Source organism: Eschscholzia californica, unplaced genomic scaffold (genome assembly GCF_041429995.1).
Source record: "Eschscholzia californica isolate CP2 unplaced genomic scaffold, dmEscCali1.0.p SCAF_2, whole genome shotgun sequence".
Classification (NCBI taxonomy): domain Eukaryota; kingdom Viridiplantae; phylum Streptophyta; class Magnoliopsida; order Ranunculales; family Papaveraceae; genus Eschscholzia; species Eschscholzia californica.
In genome coordinates, this window is record NW_028238309.1 from 19,645,444 (window position 1) to 19,660,322 (window position 14,879).

Consider the following 14,879-nt stretch of genomic DNA (forward strand, 5'->3'; position numbering starts at 1 on the left):
AGATGTCGTCTTTACGGTACACCATTGTTGCCAATTAAAAGGAACGATTGAGCAATATCCAATTTGAATAGTTATGGACACAATAAAATAAATTCAGAATATATCTAATTAGTAAAATTACCAAATTTTAGACTAAGAAAAGTACTGACCTCTTAAAAATGTTCCTTTGGTGTGATTTGGAACACGGAGAAGTTAAAGGTTGACCTCTTCCAAATCGCACAATGACGTCAATGTCTACAGCATGAACGAATACAAAGGTCACGATAGCTAACTCACAAAAAATAACAAAAGTGGAATCTATATAAATTTAGGAATAACCTGACGCAAACATGTTTGTTTCAATTGTGCTTGATGCGCAATAAGTGTCTGCTGCAATGTATTCTAAACCTTAATGATGTAAATGTATTATCATAGATTGTCATAATAGTTAGATTAGAGTCATAAATAGATTAAAATAAAATAGTTTCCTTTCACATAATAAAGCTTCACATACATAGTTGTTGATGGTAACAAAAAATATTTAAACTACAAAAACAATCATCAAAGTTTGTTCCTTTCTACAAAAGTATGATTGTGCTGTAGTTTCTATATGAAATGTGCATTCATTTGCAGATATCATCTATTCTATACAAAAAGTATCACAAAATAAATAGAGTTGGAAAACTTTACCCAAAGTAGTTTTCAATCAAAATAGGCATGTAAGCTCTTCGAATTACTCTTAAGAAAGTAATTGTATCTACACGCACCCGTGACGACCAGTGAGAAGCATGCACAACAATCTGAAAAGTTATATCATTGCAATAGTTAGGATGACATAATGATAGATTTTAAGGTCTTTAAAATTATAAGCAATATACACTTACTGTGTTTCGATGCTTCCATTCTCCCCATATATATCTTTTATTTCGCCTCTCAAAGTCTTGTACTTGTTGATCCCAACTCTATTAGTGAAAAAGAAAGTTAAATAGTTAATACTTGTTGAATTTGGGTACAATGAAAAAAAGAAGTAAATATCATGAAAGATTACCTATAGCTATAATAAAACCTCAGGGTACACAATATTCGTAGTTGAGTTTTCTGAGGTTTCCGGTAATAAAACATGTAATCTATTTGAAGCAGTGCATCTTGACAATGCTACGTATAGTTGGCCATGGCTAAAAACTGGACTCCGCAGATCAACTCCAACAAACTTAACAGATTGTTCTTGAGATTTGTTAATTGTCATTGCATAAGCCAATCGAATTGGAAATTGTCTTCTTGTCATCCGAACAGGAACGTCTACAGAAGATGTTGTAAGAGATATTCGAGGCAAGAAAACTAAATCTCCAGATTTATCTCCGGTAATAATTTGAGCTTCAATTATGCGTGGAGCACATCGAACCACAATCAACCTAGTTCCGTTGCAAAGACCATCTTTTGGAGCAAGATTTCTTAATAACATTATTGGACAACCAACTTTTAGTTGAAGCTTGAAGGGAGGTAATCCTGGAGGATCGAGAGAGTTTAAATACTCATTGGGATAATTATCTCCTCCAAACCTATTGTCTTCCCCCTCTTCAACTAATTTATCAGCGGCTAAATAGACAATAGCCTCTCCTGGAAATATTTTTAATGCCTCCAAATTAATAAAGTCTACATCATCATTACGGGGAGATAAAATAGCTCTCTCTGTCAAGTACTTTGGAGATGATGTGCCTAATATATTCAATCCAGGATAGGTTGAACACAATAACTCAGGTAGATTCTTACACCTGTGAATAAGTGGTAGTTGAACAATTTCACATGGGTTTGTTCCAATCTAAAAAAAATATAACTATGTCAACCATTTGAAGGTTTGTAATAACACATAATTTATTAAAATAATGAATTGTTTGTTGGAAGAAGTAAGGAAGTACCTCAACCAAGAATTTTGCAAAATCAACATTTCCTGGCTCTGAATCAGCTAACCTCATGTTAAGACTCAATGTCAGGACAACAATAATCAACCAAAGTGGTGAACGTTTTAGTGAAGCGGCGACTATTTGTCCACGAACTCCTTTTGGTATTACAGGCAAGATTTGCCTAAAATCACCGCCGAGAACAACAGTAATACCACCAAATGGGTTTTTGTTATCACAAATATCTAGAAGTGTTCGATCAACTGCTTCCACACAAAATCTATGTTGCATAGGTACTTCATCCCATATAATTAGCTTAGTTTCCCTAAATAACTCAGCATGGATAGACTGCTTATGGAACCCACATATCGAATTATCTAAAATATCTAAGGGAATACAAAATGTTGAATGTGCAGTTCGACCTCCCACTAATAACAACGAAGCAATTCCAGATGAAGCAACAGTTATAACAATATGACCCATACTACGACATTTGGTTGCAATCGTGTTGTATAAAAATGTTTTTCCAGTACCAGCACCTCCACTTAAAAAAAAAACGGTTCCTTTATTGTTGGTGACCGAATTTAAAATGACCCTATAAGCAGAAGATTGTTCAGCATTTAAACGATCGACGTTAACTTGTACATCTACTGTCTGACATTCATGTTGAATCATTCTGTGCTCTAGTAATAATCTATTCCCAGGTTGATCATTCCAATTTTCAGTTGAAAGAGGCATAGGTTTGAAATGAGTTAAATCTTTGCCAGACTGTTGAAGTAGTTTATTTATAAGATATAAACCATAGTCTGTGACTTGATTCTCGGACGGTGTCGTGATTCCAAATACTATACGCAACTTGTGCGCCAGGTCATCACAAATATTAAGTGAAAACTGATTCCATAAATGATCCGGATTTGAAGGGAAACAATGCAAGAGAATAACAACGAACAGTTTTCTTAATTGATGCCCAGTTTTCATTTTTATAGCTTCCTCTAAACACTGTACCCATTCGCCATTATCTTCTAAAAGGCCTCGAGCAATACATGCTAATTTAAATGTTTCACATAAAACACCATTTACTGTACGCAAACATTCAAATGATTGAGGACCTCTTATAATAGTCAACAATAATCTTAAATAAAACCTTTCACCACAATTTGGACTCGCAAAATACATTCTACCGATTGCAAATCCTTTTTTTCTAGAAGTCCATAAATGTTGTGGTTTATTCCAGACAAAGTGTTCTGGAAATTCTTGATAAGTGAATGCACGTGCATCTTCATTTAAAACACAACATTTAAAGAAGGCCAATAAAGTTGACGTTTGTTGTTCTGCTCTTGTTAAAATTGTTTCCCTCGAATCATCAGGGTTAAAAAGAACACGGTGCATACCTGGTAAATGAACTGCCAATCGCACAACTGTTGGGTTCTCCTCATGCAAAGTGTGGCCAAATATGCGCCAAGCTGCTTCTGGTGGTCCGATGTATCGTGCATCCAGATATTGTTGAATCTCATCTACTTTTCCCAACACAAAAGTAGCACGATCATATCCTTTGAAGATGTACTTATGGATATATTTTACGCAACGCAAACCCGCACAAACTTCAACGTTAATATGACAGTTGAACAACTTGGAAAGGTAAGTATTGTAAGGTACAATATCTCTATTATCGACAGGATGCCCTTTCACGGTATACACTTTACCAGTATCGCGACGACGATAGATTGGATAACCATCCACGTCTACTATTGTCGACTCCGTAAACACTCATGGAAACCTTTTAGTACACCTTCCGTCTTCCATGCAAATAGCATGTTTGTCCCGAGTACCACATGGCCCATGCACCATACAACTCTTCACAGTTTCAAAAAGTAGAGGATCTTCTTTAGGATCTGGAAATTCTGCTGAAACCAACCTATCAATTTGATCAACAGTTTGTACCTTGTCGGATTGTTGAAAGAAAATTAATGCATGCATATGAGGCAACCCACGTTTTTGGAATTCAATGGTAAAAACATGGCCAACTGTTTGACCTAAGATTCCATCTTTTTCAATCAACTTCATCAAATGTCTTCTTTTTAACTCGAACACACGTGCAACTAAATCAGGCCTATCAAGGGAAGTCTGATTAGGCAGCAGAGCTGACGTGATTTCTGGCCAATGAGGATTCGCAGTCATTGTGATGAACAAATCAGGATGCTTGTTATAACGTGTGATGGCTAATGAATCCTGATAAAGTTCAAACATCATTCTTGGACTACCAGTAAATGAAGAAGGTAATATAAAACGTTGACCAACTTGATGTGGTTCCAATCCAAATTCCTCAATATCAGTGAGACCCTTGTAAAGTTCTGCACGAAGTTGGGCTTGGTTTGGCCGATAATATGTCAATCGATTTTGCTCTGTCGCATCCCAAGCATCTACTAAAAACTCTTGAAATAATTTCCCCCCCTTCAAAATTGTTGTATACTCGGTTGGTCTATTGAAACATCTGTAACTATACCACTGCATTTGAGTTAATCGACTTGTTGATGATTTATTGTTTATGACATCCCACTGAGTTAACGTGGGATTCCATCCAAGCTCGCCATATGGGAACAATAAAACATAATGTAATGGAAGATAAGCTGGATGACATTCATTTATTTTCATCAACCCATTGCCCCCTTTTAGGTGGATAACAATATCTCTCATTCCACTTTTTTCAGTACCATCCCCTGGCAAGATGACAGCAATTTCATCTGTTGATGGCAAATTATAACGACGTCTATCAGTTGACGAATTATAATGCAAGTAGGCTGGTAAGTTTTCCTTGGATGCATTTGATTGCATTAAAATTTCATAGGCCCGAAGATATATTCTTACAAACTTGTTATTTTGAAGCAAAACATCTTGGATTACTTTGAGAACATCTACTTCAAGACGTCGATCTCGACATTTGCGACAATCGATTGCAGTATTTGGGTTAAATATGTAAAGTTGGGCGTAGGAAGCCTCCATTTCTAACTCAGGTATTAAAGAACCTGTACGATGTCGTAGCTCACCGTGTATAGTGAATGACTTTGGCCCCCTACCATTTAACACCCTTGGCTCCATTGTTGACCCCAGACTTGTAAATGCGTTTGATGCGTTTTACTCTCTAATGAATTTTCTAAAGTGTTTTGAGTATGCATCATTGTCATCGTATAAGTTTTTGAGTGCTTCAGGAGGTTCGATAAGTAAAGGTAATTTAATTTTTCCTTGCAAACAACATGTCCCAAACAAAGGTCTTATGTTAGACGATTTTGTTAATTTTTCATCTTTCCAGTGCAACGCTTTGCAAAAGGGACACAAAACATCCATTTGACCCAAGAAATGACGTTCTTCATGTACATGTACAACTGGAAGCATTTTTAAATTACTGACTTCAGTAGGACCTGGTCGTACAATGTTATGTGTAGTTGAAGATGCCCCTTGCTCAAAAATTGAATGTTGGCAACTTGTATCCACTTCATTAAGAACATTATGTACAGGAGAACGGGTGAGTGATCTTGTTATGACACTTTCAAAGTCGAAATCTAAGTTCCTTGGTTGAAGATCAGAATGTATGTCCAAACAATCAAGATGTGGAAGTCTACTTTGGGTAGTAGCCTTTGGTAAAGCGAGTTGAGCAGCGGGTACCTGATTTTGAATGCCCAGGTGAGGGTCGTTTGCCGAATACGTCTTGCTTTGTGGAAGATCTATTCCAGTGGATGTCATAAAGGGAAAGTGTATTGGTGTAAATTGTATTCCGTGAATCCGCTGCAATTTCTCCCTTTCCCTTCGTATTCGTTCGGCAAGTGCATATTTTGATATGACATTTGTGTCAATGTTTAAGGAAACCTAAATTAGTAAAGATTAAACATTTAATTATTCTTCATAGAGGCAAAAACGACGGAAGAAACCATAAACATTAACAAAAGTAAAGAAGTGAAACATATAACCCATATGGTCACATATGTACCTCAGATGATATTGTTATAGCCTTTCATTTGTCTAAGTTTTTAGTTTTTTCTTTTACATATGATTCTTAAGGTGCAATATTTTTTTTGTTTTTCTCTAAAAGGTTTATCGTCTCGACAGAGTTAGTTGGCTATTTAGGGAAAGAAACCTCCACATTTAGTATGATGACAAAAATGTATGTTGTGCTCACAACTGAATCAACTTAAATGTTTATCGTCTACCTCAGGTGTTATCGCTGTAGACTTTTTGTGAATGCATTGCAATTTCTCCCTTTCCCTTCGTAATCGTTGAGCAAGTGTACGTTTTGATATGACATTTGTGTCAATGTTTAAGGAAACCTTTCGTAGTAAAGAATAAACATCAGTGAAACTCTTCATAGAAGCAAAAACAACCTAAGAAACCATTAACATTAACCCATATATATACCTCAGATGATATTGCTATAGCCTTTCCTTTGTCTATGTTTTTAGTCTTTTCTTTTACATATGATTCTTGAGGTGCAATATTTTCTTTGTTCTTTTGTAAAAGGTTGATCGTCTCGACGGAGATAGTTGGCTATTTAAGGGAAGAAACCTCCACGTTTAGTATGATAATTAAAATTGATATTGTGCTCACAACTGAATCAATTTAAATTCTTGAAAGTCTACCTCAGATGCTATCGTCGCAGACTTCCCTTTGTCTATATAAGTTGCATTTTCTGTGATGTTTCTCGGCTATTCAAATAATGAAATGTCCATATTAAGTATAGAAAATAAAAATCTATATAATAAAAATTAAATGGCTCAGATACCAAACCTCCTTATTGTGGATTGTGACCTGCACTCCCCTTGTAGTTAACAATCGAATCTATACAAAATTCTCATAAGATTGTGATATATATATAGTAGCATTGTACCTAAAGATATTGAGATTGGTTAATTACAACTGTTATAAACCTCTATTACCGTTTCATCCAAGTGGGAGTCAACCTATTTAAGAGAAAAAATATATATTTGTTAGTACCAACAAACAAACAAAATTGTGAAAATCAATTATACTAAAACATATATTGTACCTGTCCTTATATTGAGAGATTTGGCTCCGAGTCTTTAAAAAGACCATAGTAATTTCTCTTCCTTTGTCTCTCAGCCATGTTAAGAGATCTATTGTCAAAAGAATAATAAGATCTTCTGTATGTTAATAATAAGATCTTCTATAGTAATTTCTCTTTAGGAAAGATGATGACCGAAATTCTAAATGCACCTCCAAAAAAGTAACAATGCACTAAATTGTAGAGGCACCTCCATAAAATTCTAAAGGCACCTCCATAAAATTCTAAAGGCACATCCATTTTATGGGAAGATGATGGCCGAAATTCTAAAGGCACTCAAAAAAAGTAACAATGCACTAAATTCTAGAGGCACCTCCAAAAATTCTAAAGGCACCTCCAAAATTCTAAAGGCACTTCCATTTTTAGGGTAGATGATGACCGAAATTCTAAAGGCACTTCCAATGAACCCCTAAATTTATGAAACTCACTCTTAAAATCCTAATTCTAAAAGCACTCCCCTGGTTTTCCCACACTCCTATCAAACATCAAAAAACTCAATTCCATGTGAAAGCAAATGACTTTCTTACTCATGATTTCTTACTCATCATTCTTGTAGAAAATTGTGCTTTCACTTGTTTGGCTTTGATGGCAAATCCCTCACCAATTTCTTACTGCCTTCTAATTCTCCTCATCCTTGTTTCAGGTTAGTTAAAAGTTTAAAACAATTCTAAATGGGAAAATACTCATTTTTTTATATTTGTATAGAACTAGGCATAACCCGTGCCTCCGGCACGGACTCTGATGTTTTTTGATTTTTTAAGGTTAGAAGCATTATGAAGATGAATGACCTTTCATTTTCAAATACTAAAGATTTCTTCTTACATTTATTAAATTTTGTTATTATCACTCCCAACTAAATTAATTACTTGTACGAATGATTGGAAAAAGATAAATGTAGTTTTACTACGGAAAAACAAAATAGAGAGTCCAAAACAGATAGCATATATCCTCCCACTACGGACACCATAAGCCGTGATAATAGGGGAGGTCATCAACATTCAAAGTAATCGCGAATGGAGGTCCACATCCTCCGCTTTCTTTTTTTTATCGCTAGCTCGCCGTCAACATAAAAGGAAACATATGAGAAGCAATAGAGGTAGAAGAAACATATGAGAAGAAATAGAGGGAGAAGACAAAGTACTTGCAAATTTATTCAAAAAATAGTTGGAGACATAAATACTAATAAATGATTCCCCCTTGTGCATATGAAGAAACGACAATGTCTACATCCAATTCTACCATCGTCCTTTCACCTAATTTTATGCCTACTTTTTATAGATAACACTATTTAAATTTGAGCATTGAAATAAATACAATATACATTGATACAAATAAACATTGATACAAGCAAGAGGTAAGTTAACAAACGATAGGATACTTCAGAATATATTTGGAGAAGTGAAACCAATAGGCCAACTTATAAGCTCCCGTAAATAGCTTTTGTTTCGTGGTATCTATGTCATTTAATGATTAAGCGGCATTCTTCAACATCAAAGTAAGCGCACAAACCTGCACATGAGTTTGCAAAATTTAGTACATAAAATAGATGAATATCTCAAGGTCGGATGAAAAATTTGCTACTTTATCAAGATAAGAGATAAAACAGAATAGAGATAAACTGGTATAAGTCATTACACAAATTTGCACATGAGTTTGCAAAATTTAGTACATAAAATAGATGAATTTGTCAACGTCGGATGAACAATTTTCTACTTTATCAAGATAAGAGATAAAACATAATAGATATACTCGTATAAGTCATTACGGTTTACTTGATTACTTTAGATAAAATAACATTCATTTACCTATTCGATAAGTAATTGTTAGTGATCAAACTCGTATGAGCTTTTATTAGAGAGAAACTATAAGGGTTTCTTGATCTACTGACCGATTTTTTCGTAATAGACATTTGTCTCAAAGCTATTAGAACGGACATGACAAAGCAACATAATGAACCCTATTTTTCCATAACATGATCAATATAAATCAAAAGCAGTTGACCTCGACGTATTGTGATTTCACCAGGAAACTCATTCAATACAGAAACATCCAAATTTTACAAAGTATATATAAGAAGAAACGCAATGTTATAATTTTGGTACCTTAAAATTACTGTATTCGCATATATACCCAAATCACCAATCTTCCATGATCAAAATAGGAAAGAACGATTCGTTTACAACGACAGTTGTTGGAATTATGAAGCAGGGCTCAACGTTGGCAATAAATCCCATCTTAGGATACCTGAAATTGAGGATAAGAAAAGAATTTAACAGAGATATTTTATCAAAAAATATGTGCAAGTAAGACTTTCTATATGGTGCCATTGTTGGTGACTATTGTAGGAAAAGCTGCAATGACGCCCAATTGAGAATAAAGAAGATAGAGAGTAAGTGGAGTTGGTGATGATCGATACGTGGTTTGCATTCTAAAATCAATTTTGCTCTCCACTGAAGCTATATCTCATAAAATGTGTAAGTTTCTATATAGAGAGAAACTTTAAGTTTACTGATGAATCAGTTCTGGAGTTTGTCTTCATCTTAGTCATAAGCAATTGGTTTTATTAAATAGACAAGCCAGTGAAAGGGAACTCAAAATTCAATATTAAGAAATCATATTACCAATAAGATAACAAGCAACCTTACTACCTAGTGGGGTATGAAGAGCACCAGGCAACATCTTATTAAACTCAATCCTGGCACATGCTCTCTCAAAGGCTCCCCTGACTGTAGTTTCCATTCCTCAAGCCCCAACTCCAATGAAAGATCACGACATACAACTTTAAATGGATATATGTCCACTAAAGACGATTCTAATGAATCCAAAAATGAAAAAACCCCAGAGAAAACAAAAACAAAATACGAAACAAGTTGATCAAAAAAAGAAAATTTTGAAAAAACTCAACTGATTTGCATGACTGTTCACTAAAAGCTTTAACTGGGGATCAATCTTCATCTTTCTGTTCGTCCTGTTTTCTCCACCACCACTACTGCCTTAGAAAGCTTTTTCCTGTATTCTTGCGGCGTATATTCCATTGTAAATGCATATCAACAAGACAAAGAGAATAAGGGAAGACGAAAGAAATTAGAGATAACCCAGAGTCCTAAAATTATATCCATGATAAAAATTTAGTAATCAAAACAACTTAGGGGATGTTGTAAAGTCTCTTCTCTCCTTGCGCCGTATATTCAATTGGAAATGAAGATCAACAAGACAAAGAGAAACCCGGAAGACGAAAGAATCAGAGATAACCCAGAGTCCTAAAATCATATCCATGATAAAAACTTAACAAACAAAACAACTTGGGGAATATGTAAGGTCCAATGAAAGCATACAGTTATACAACTCACCCCCAAATTAAGATTAAATAATAAGAAATTCACTTTCTTTATGAACATTATAGAGATCATATACTTTTTAAGAGCTCAATGAACAATTAGATTATCTAAGATTTCACAAAAATAGAAAATTAAAAGTAGTATTCTACAATTCGAAATGAGAGATTCTAACCGACTTTCCGGACGCTCCTCAAAGGAAGATCTTCACTTTTCGCTATCTGATTCAAGTTGAAAATAGATTATGTCAAGAAACGTTGTTTTCTTTATAAGCTCATCATAGGCTTTAGGAAATTCAGTTTCGACTACCTTTTACGACCTTCTTCCTTTTAGTTGTATTGGGTTCAGAGAAGTCTGCTTTGAGAATCACATTGAATCCACCAGATTTCCATCTATTTTGGAACTAAAACCCCAGATTCTGAAAAATATGTTATGAAAAATAAGGAGTGTAGATATAGGTTATGAATACCTCAACATCCAAAAATCTCTCATGGATAGCTTGAGGAGGAGAAGATCCAAATGAGAAGGGTAAATTCATCATGTATATGAGAACAGTATTCCCATCATGTATTAAATTTCAGATACACATTTCATCGAACATGTAGTATGCACAGAACATCTCATCATGTATTAAATGAAACATATCACCATGTCGAACTCAATTGAAATTTTTTTTTGAGAAAGATCAAAATTCTAAGAAGCACAAACAAATTCTGAGAACACCTGAAATGAAAGATTGAGAAGAAAAAATACTAACCTTCCCGCGTTGACTGATACAATTTCCTCATCATTCAGGAAGAACCAAACCTGGAATGAAAAATTTAGAAGAATTGAAGCAAATCCACCACCAAAAGTGAAGCAAACTTTCGTTGTTTTAAGCTTACCAAGGATGAACATAATGAAGATGGAATAATTAGTCTGACAGCTGAAAAAAACACAAGATTTACCTACTTTAGAAATCTGAAACACTATAACAATAATATTAATTCAAGACACAAGAGAGGGTTTTCCAATCTCTTTGGGAAAATGGGATAAAGAGATTGAGAAGTAGTGGAACCCTAGGGTGAGCGATTTTGTTGGGAGAGCGAAGAGAAATGGTTAACAGAAGAGAGAAGACAAAGGGAGTGAGGAGTTGGAAGGACGAAAATTGAACGATTGGTGTTTTACTGATCCAATGAAACACAGTTACAAACATGGAATTTGAAAACGCCAAATGTCCAGCTATCCCAGTTCAATGGTTAAGATTTAAAGCATGGTTTCATCTTCCAATCCAGTTGGCAATTTATCTCTTTATTGGTCCTAGTCAGCTTGTCCTAGTCACAACTTTTGTGTTTTGTTATATAGATTATGATTTTTTTCAACTGAATAGAATTGTAGAAACCTTTTCAATCCAAAGAAACATCTTAAGTATTTTTTTATGATATATACAAATTTAGTTAAAATTCTGTATAAATTTTTTGTTTCGGTGAAAAAAAATCTCTCAATTCGTTATAGTCTTCAACTTAGATATTTTCGTCATTTGTAACTAATTGTCATAGGTTTGCATCTACTTTTTTTTTTCGAACAAGGTTTGCATCTACTTACAAAAGGGTAAAATTGCTTAAAAAGGTTGAGAAAGAGTTGTAAAAAATATTGAATTTTTAAGCAAACAAAATATAAAAATTTTAAACAAACAAAATACAAATATTTAGATTTTAACAAACCAAAATACTAATGTTGGGCCTTCGGTCCATTTTCCCTTACACACAAATATGGCTACAAAGAAATGAATCATATTTATTCATCTCTCTCTGTATTTATTCCTTCGGTACTACGTTTGAAAATATATGATGTTGATAAATGAACTTTTCATGAAGTTTTCCTAGATTTGTTTATTTTTGTAAGGAATTTATCTTGATTTTAAATGTTAGTTACATACAAGAGTTCTATTTTATTTTACCTTAACATATTTGGGTACGTTGATAATAATTTTGAGCTGTATTTACCACAATTATGTAACTGTTAATTTGAATGACAAAAAAAGAACAAAACTATAGACAAAAATTTCTTTAGAATTCATATTTGATCTTTTTTCCACACTAAACGTTTAATCAGATGCATCTAACTATTTTTTTTGTTCGAACAGCTGAAAGTATGGGGCCAATAGCTGAAGCAAGAGCATGTAATCATGTTTGGCCTTCGTGTGACGAAAATTGTAAGAATAACTGCGAGATCAGGTACAACGGCAAAGGAGTTTGTAACAATATAACTGGTACAACACAACAACGATGCGAGTGCGAGTACCCGTGTTGATCAACTAACTCAACACAGTTAATTTATTTCAGTGGTTCTGCAATTTAAAGGGTCAGATGAACTATTTTGAGTTTCATTAAGTTGTAGTAGTGTTGTTGAGTTTATTTGTTTCTGAAAAATTTATGAACCAGTAAATTTTATCGAGTACCTTTGTTAGTTTTTCTTTTTGTTGAAACAAAATTCTTTTGTTAATTTACTCTTTTCTAAAGTTGATTATATGTGATGATGTCGAAAAATAGTTTTTTCGGTTATCTTCGTGACGTTCGAGATTTATGGTCAGAGATCGAAATTATCTTATTTGGTTGATGAAACAGAGCTTGCAAAAATTAAAGAAGACACTCCGGCGCTCAAGTCTGTGAAGTGTTTCTTGTAGTTTAAAAATGAATTCAAAGTCTGAGTTGGAAGCTGATCTTAGTTTATACCTAATATATTTGGATAATTTGTCATGATGCTCGTCTGAGATGATGCAGAGGTGAGGCACTCATGAAAAGGATATTGCACATGGCCATCAACGTGCGGAGTATGAACACCCTGTCCTCCGAAACGAGTATGTGCAATGATTCCGGTTTTATCATTTAAGGATTCTTGGTTCAAGATACGTTCACCATAGCATTCTGATAAAACTTTGAGTTGTTTGCACTAAGTGAAGGTTCAAATCCATAAGATACCTATCATTTATGTACAAGTTTCTACGATAATGCCAAAATCGTCTTTTATTCCAAAGTTGTCTGTTTTGTTTTTATTTTGTCTTTAATGTCTTGTTTTTGTTGCGCTTTTAAATTTTGAAAATAGTGGGGGAATGTTGGAGATTTTCAAATTTTAATTGAAATGTGAATGGGTATAACCCCTCACCACCAGTAGCCATGCACTTAATTTAATGGGCACATCCCATGGTATGGATGAACCGATCCATATAGCACCTATTGGTTGGTTATAAATAAGCAACAGCCTCTCCACTTGATACACACAGAACATCCAAAGGAATTCTTTCTCTGTCTTGCTCTCGTCTTTTACTTTGTATCAAATGTGAAGTTTTATTTTGGGTTTATCTATAAAGTCATTTGGCAATCTTCGGAGTCGATTTTTGGCATTATCAGTTTATTAATACAGAGTGTTCTTGGTCTTGGTCAAAGCGTACATACTTTGAACCAAGCAGTTGTTGAAGGGCTTCATCGTATCCTGAAGGCATAATTCCTGACCCGTTGTGTACTCGTGGTTTCATACCAGAAGGGGGCGAATTACTGTCTAAAAGAATCAATTTATCGAGCTTTGAAGTCTAATGATAAACGTGATTTTATTCATCGATTAGTTTTCTCCACCATCCATTTCAACTTAAACGCCAATTTTTCCAACAATTTTTAGACAGTAAATTTTTGTAGTTGAAATGGAAGTTATTTCAGTAACATCTATCCATATGATCACGCGAACCGAGTGAGAAAATAAGCGGAACACCTGTAAGTATTTCAGTTAAATTTGATGCATGATTTTATGTGATAAAATGAAGTAGATTTGATATCTTTTATTAATCATGCTATGTTAAAATATCTTTTGACCATAATACATTGTTAAGGTTGGTTGTGATTTTTTTTGGTTACCATGGGACCCTTAACATTAGGGTTGGTCTATTATATAGTTCGTGAAAGTTATTTTGTTGAGGAATCCAAGTGGTTACCCACTTGAGGAGGTATTTATGAGCCTAAGAAAATAGTGATTCTGGTCACACTATTCTTTGTGTTTGGTGAAAGTGCACTTTAGCCATTTACGAGAGAGTGAAATATGATTTTTTGGTACACGAGATATATGTCATGTGTGAGTTATATTTGCTCAATTTCGGAAGACAAAAGTATTTTTACTTCATGTTATGGGTACATCATTTTGTTATCTATGAACATGTGAAACCTTCTAATTAAGATTTAGAAGATGATATGCATTTGAGAAATTCATGTTTACGGAATAACGGATATTATTTTGTAGCATAAGATATTTAACATGTGGTTAACAATGTTCGTCAAACTATAATTCATTTTCGTGGAAGAAATGAATGGTAACTTCTAACTTTGAGTCTTTGACATGATGAAAAAGTTAATGGTGATCTTAGAATTAAAACTCTAAGAAATGAATAATCATATTCTTGAGCGAAGAATATAATGAATGGAAATTGTATTGCGTAAGAGTACAATATAGTTCCTTTGGAATATTTACTTTCAAGTGACATGATATTTTTTGGTTCAAAAAAAAAATCCCATTGTATTAAGAGTAGAAAATTACACAAGTTGGTGGATTCATTTTGGGGTCCATACATAA

The 14,879-nt window shown here is 34.1% G+C and overlaps 1 protein-coding gene and 2 long non-coding RNA genes across 5 annotated transcripts; all 3 read right to left on the reverse strand.

The window, feature by feature from the left end:
• Positions 1-684: 684 nt before the first annotated feature.
• Positions 685-6,573, reverse strand: LOC147556738 (uncharacterized). The gene is made up of 5 exons (XR_015235451.1): positions 6,506-6,573; positions 6,285-6,413; positions 6,080-6,196; positions 864-941; positions 685-779 (listed from the first exon to the last, which is right to left on the reverse strand). It is a non-coding gene; the product is annotated as an uncharacterized LOC147556738 (long non-coding RNA).
• LOC147556739 (uncharacterized) lies at positions 1,034-2,005 on the reverse strand. Its single transcript, XM_086664262.1, has 2 exons — positions 1,896-2,005; positions 1,034-1,798 (listed from the first exon to the last, which is right to left on the reverse strand). Exons 1-2 carry the CDS (start codon positions 1,950-1,952, stop codon positions 1,034-1,036), a joined length of 822 nt encoding a protein of 273 aa, XP_086520388.1. The 5' UTR covers positions 1,953-2,005.
• Positions 6,574-8,070: 1,497 nt separating the features above from the next.
• LOC147556740 (uncharacterized) lies at positions 8,071-11,537 on the reverse strand. 3 transcript variants are annotated; one of them, XR_015233547.1, is made up of 8 exons: positions 11,168-11,537; positions 11,041-11,090; positions 10,593-10,701; positions 10,459-10,504; positions 9,854-9,957; positions 9,597-9,748; positions 9,051-9,192; positions 8,071-8,457 (listed from the first exon to the last, which is right to left on the reverse strand). It is a non-coding gene; the product is annotated as an uncharacterized LOC147556740 (long non-coding RNA). The 3 variants fall into 3 exon arrangements; XR_015233546.1 differs by lacking the exon at positions 9,597-9,748; XR_015233548.1 differs by lacking the exon at positions 9,597-9,748 and having other exon boundaries at positions 11,231-11,502.
• Between the last annotated feature and the right edge of the window lie 3,342 nt (positions 11,538-14,879).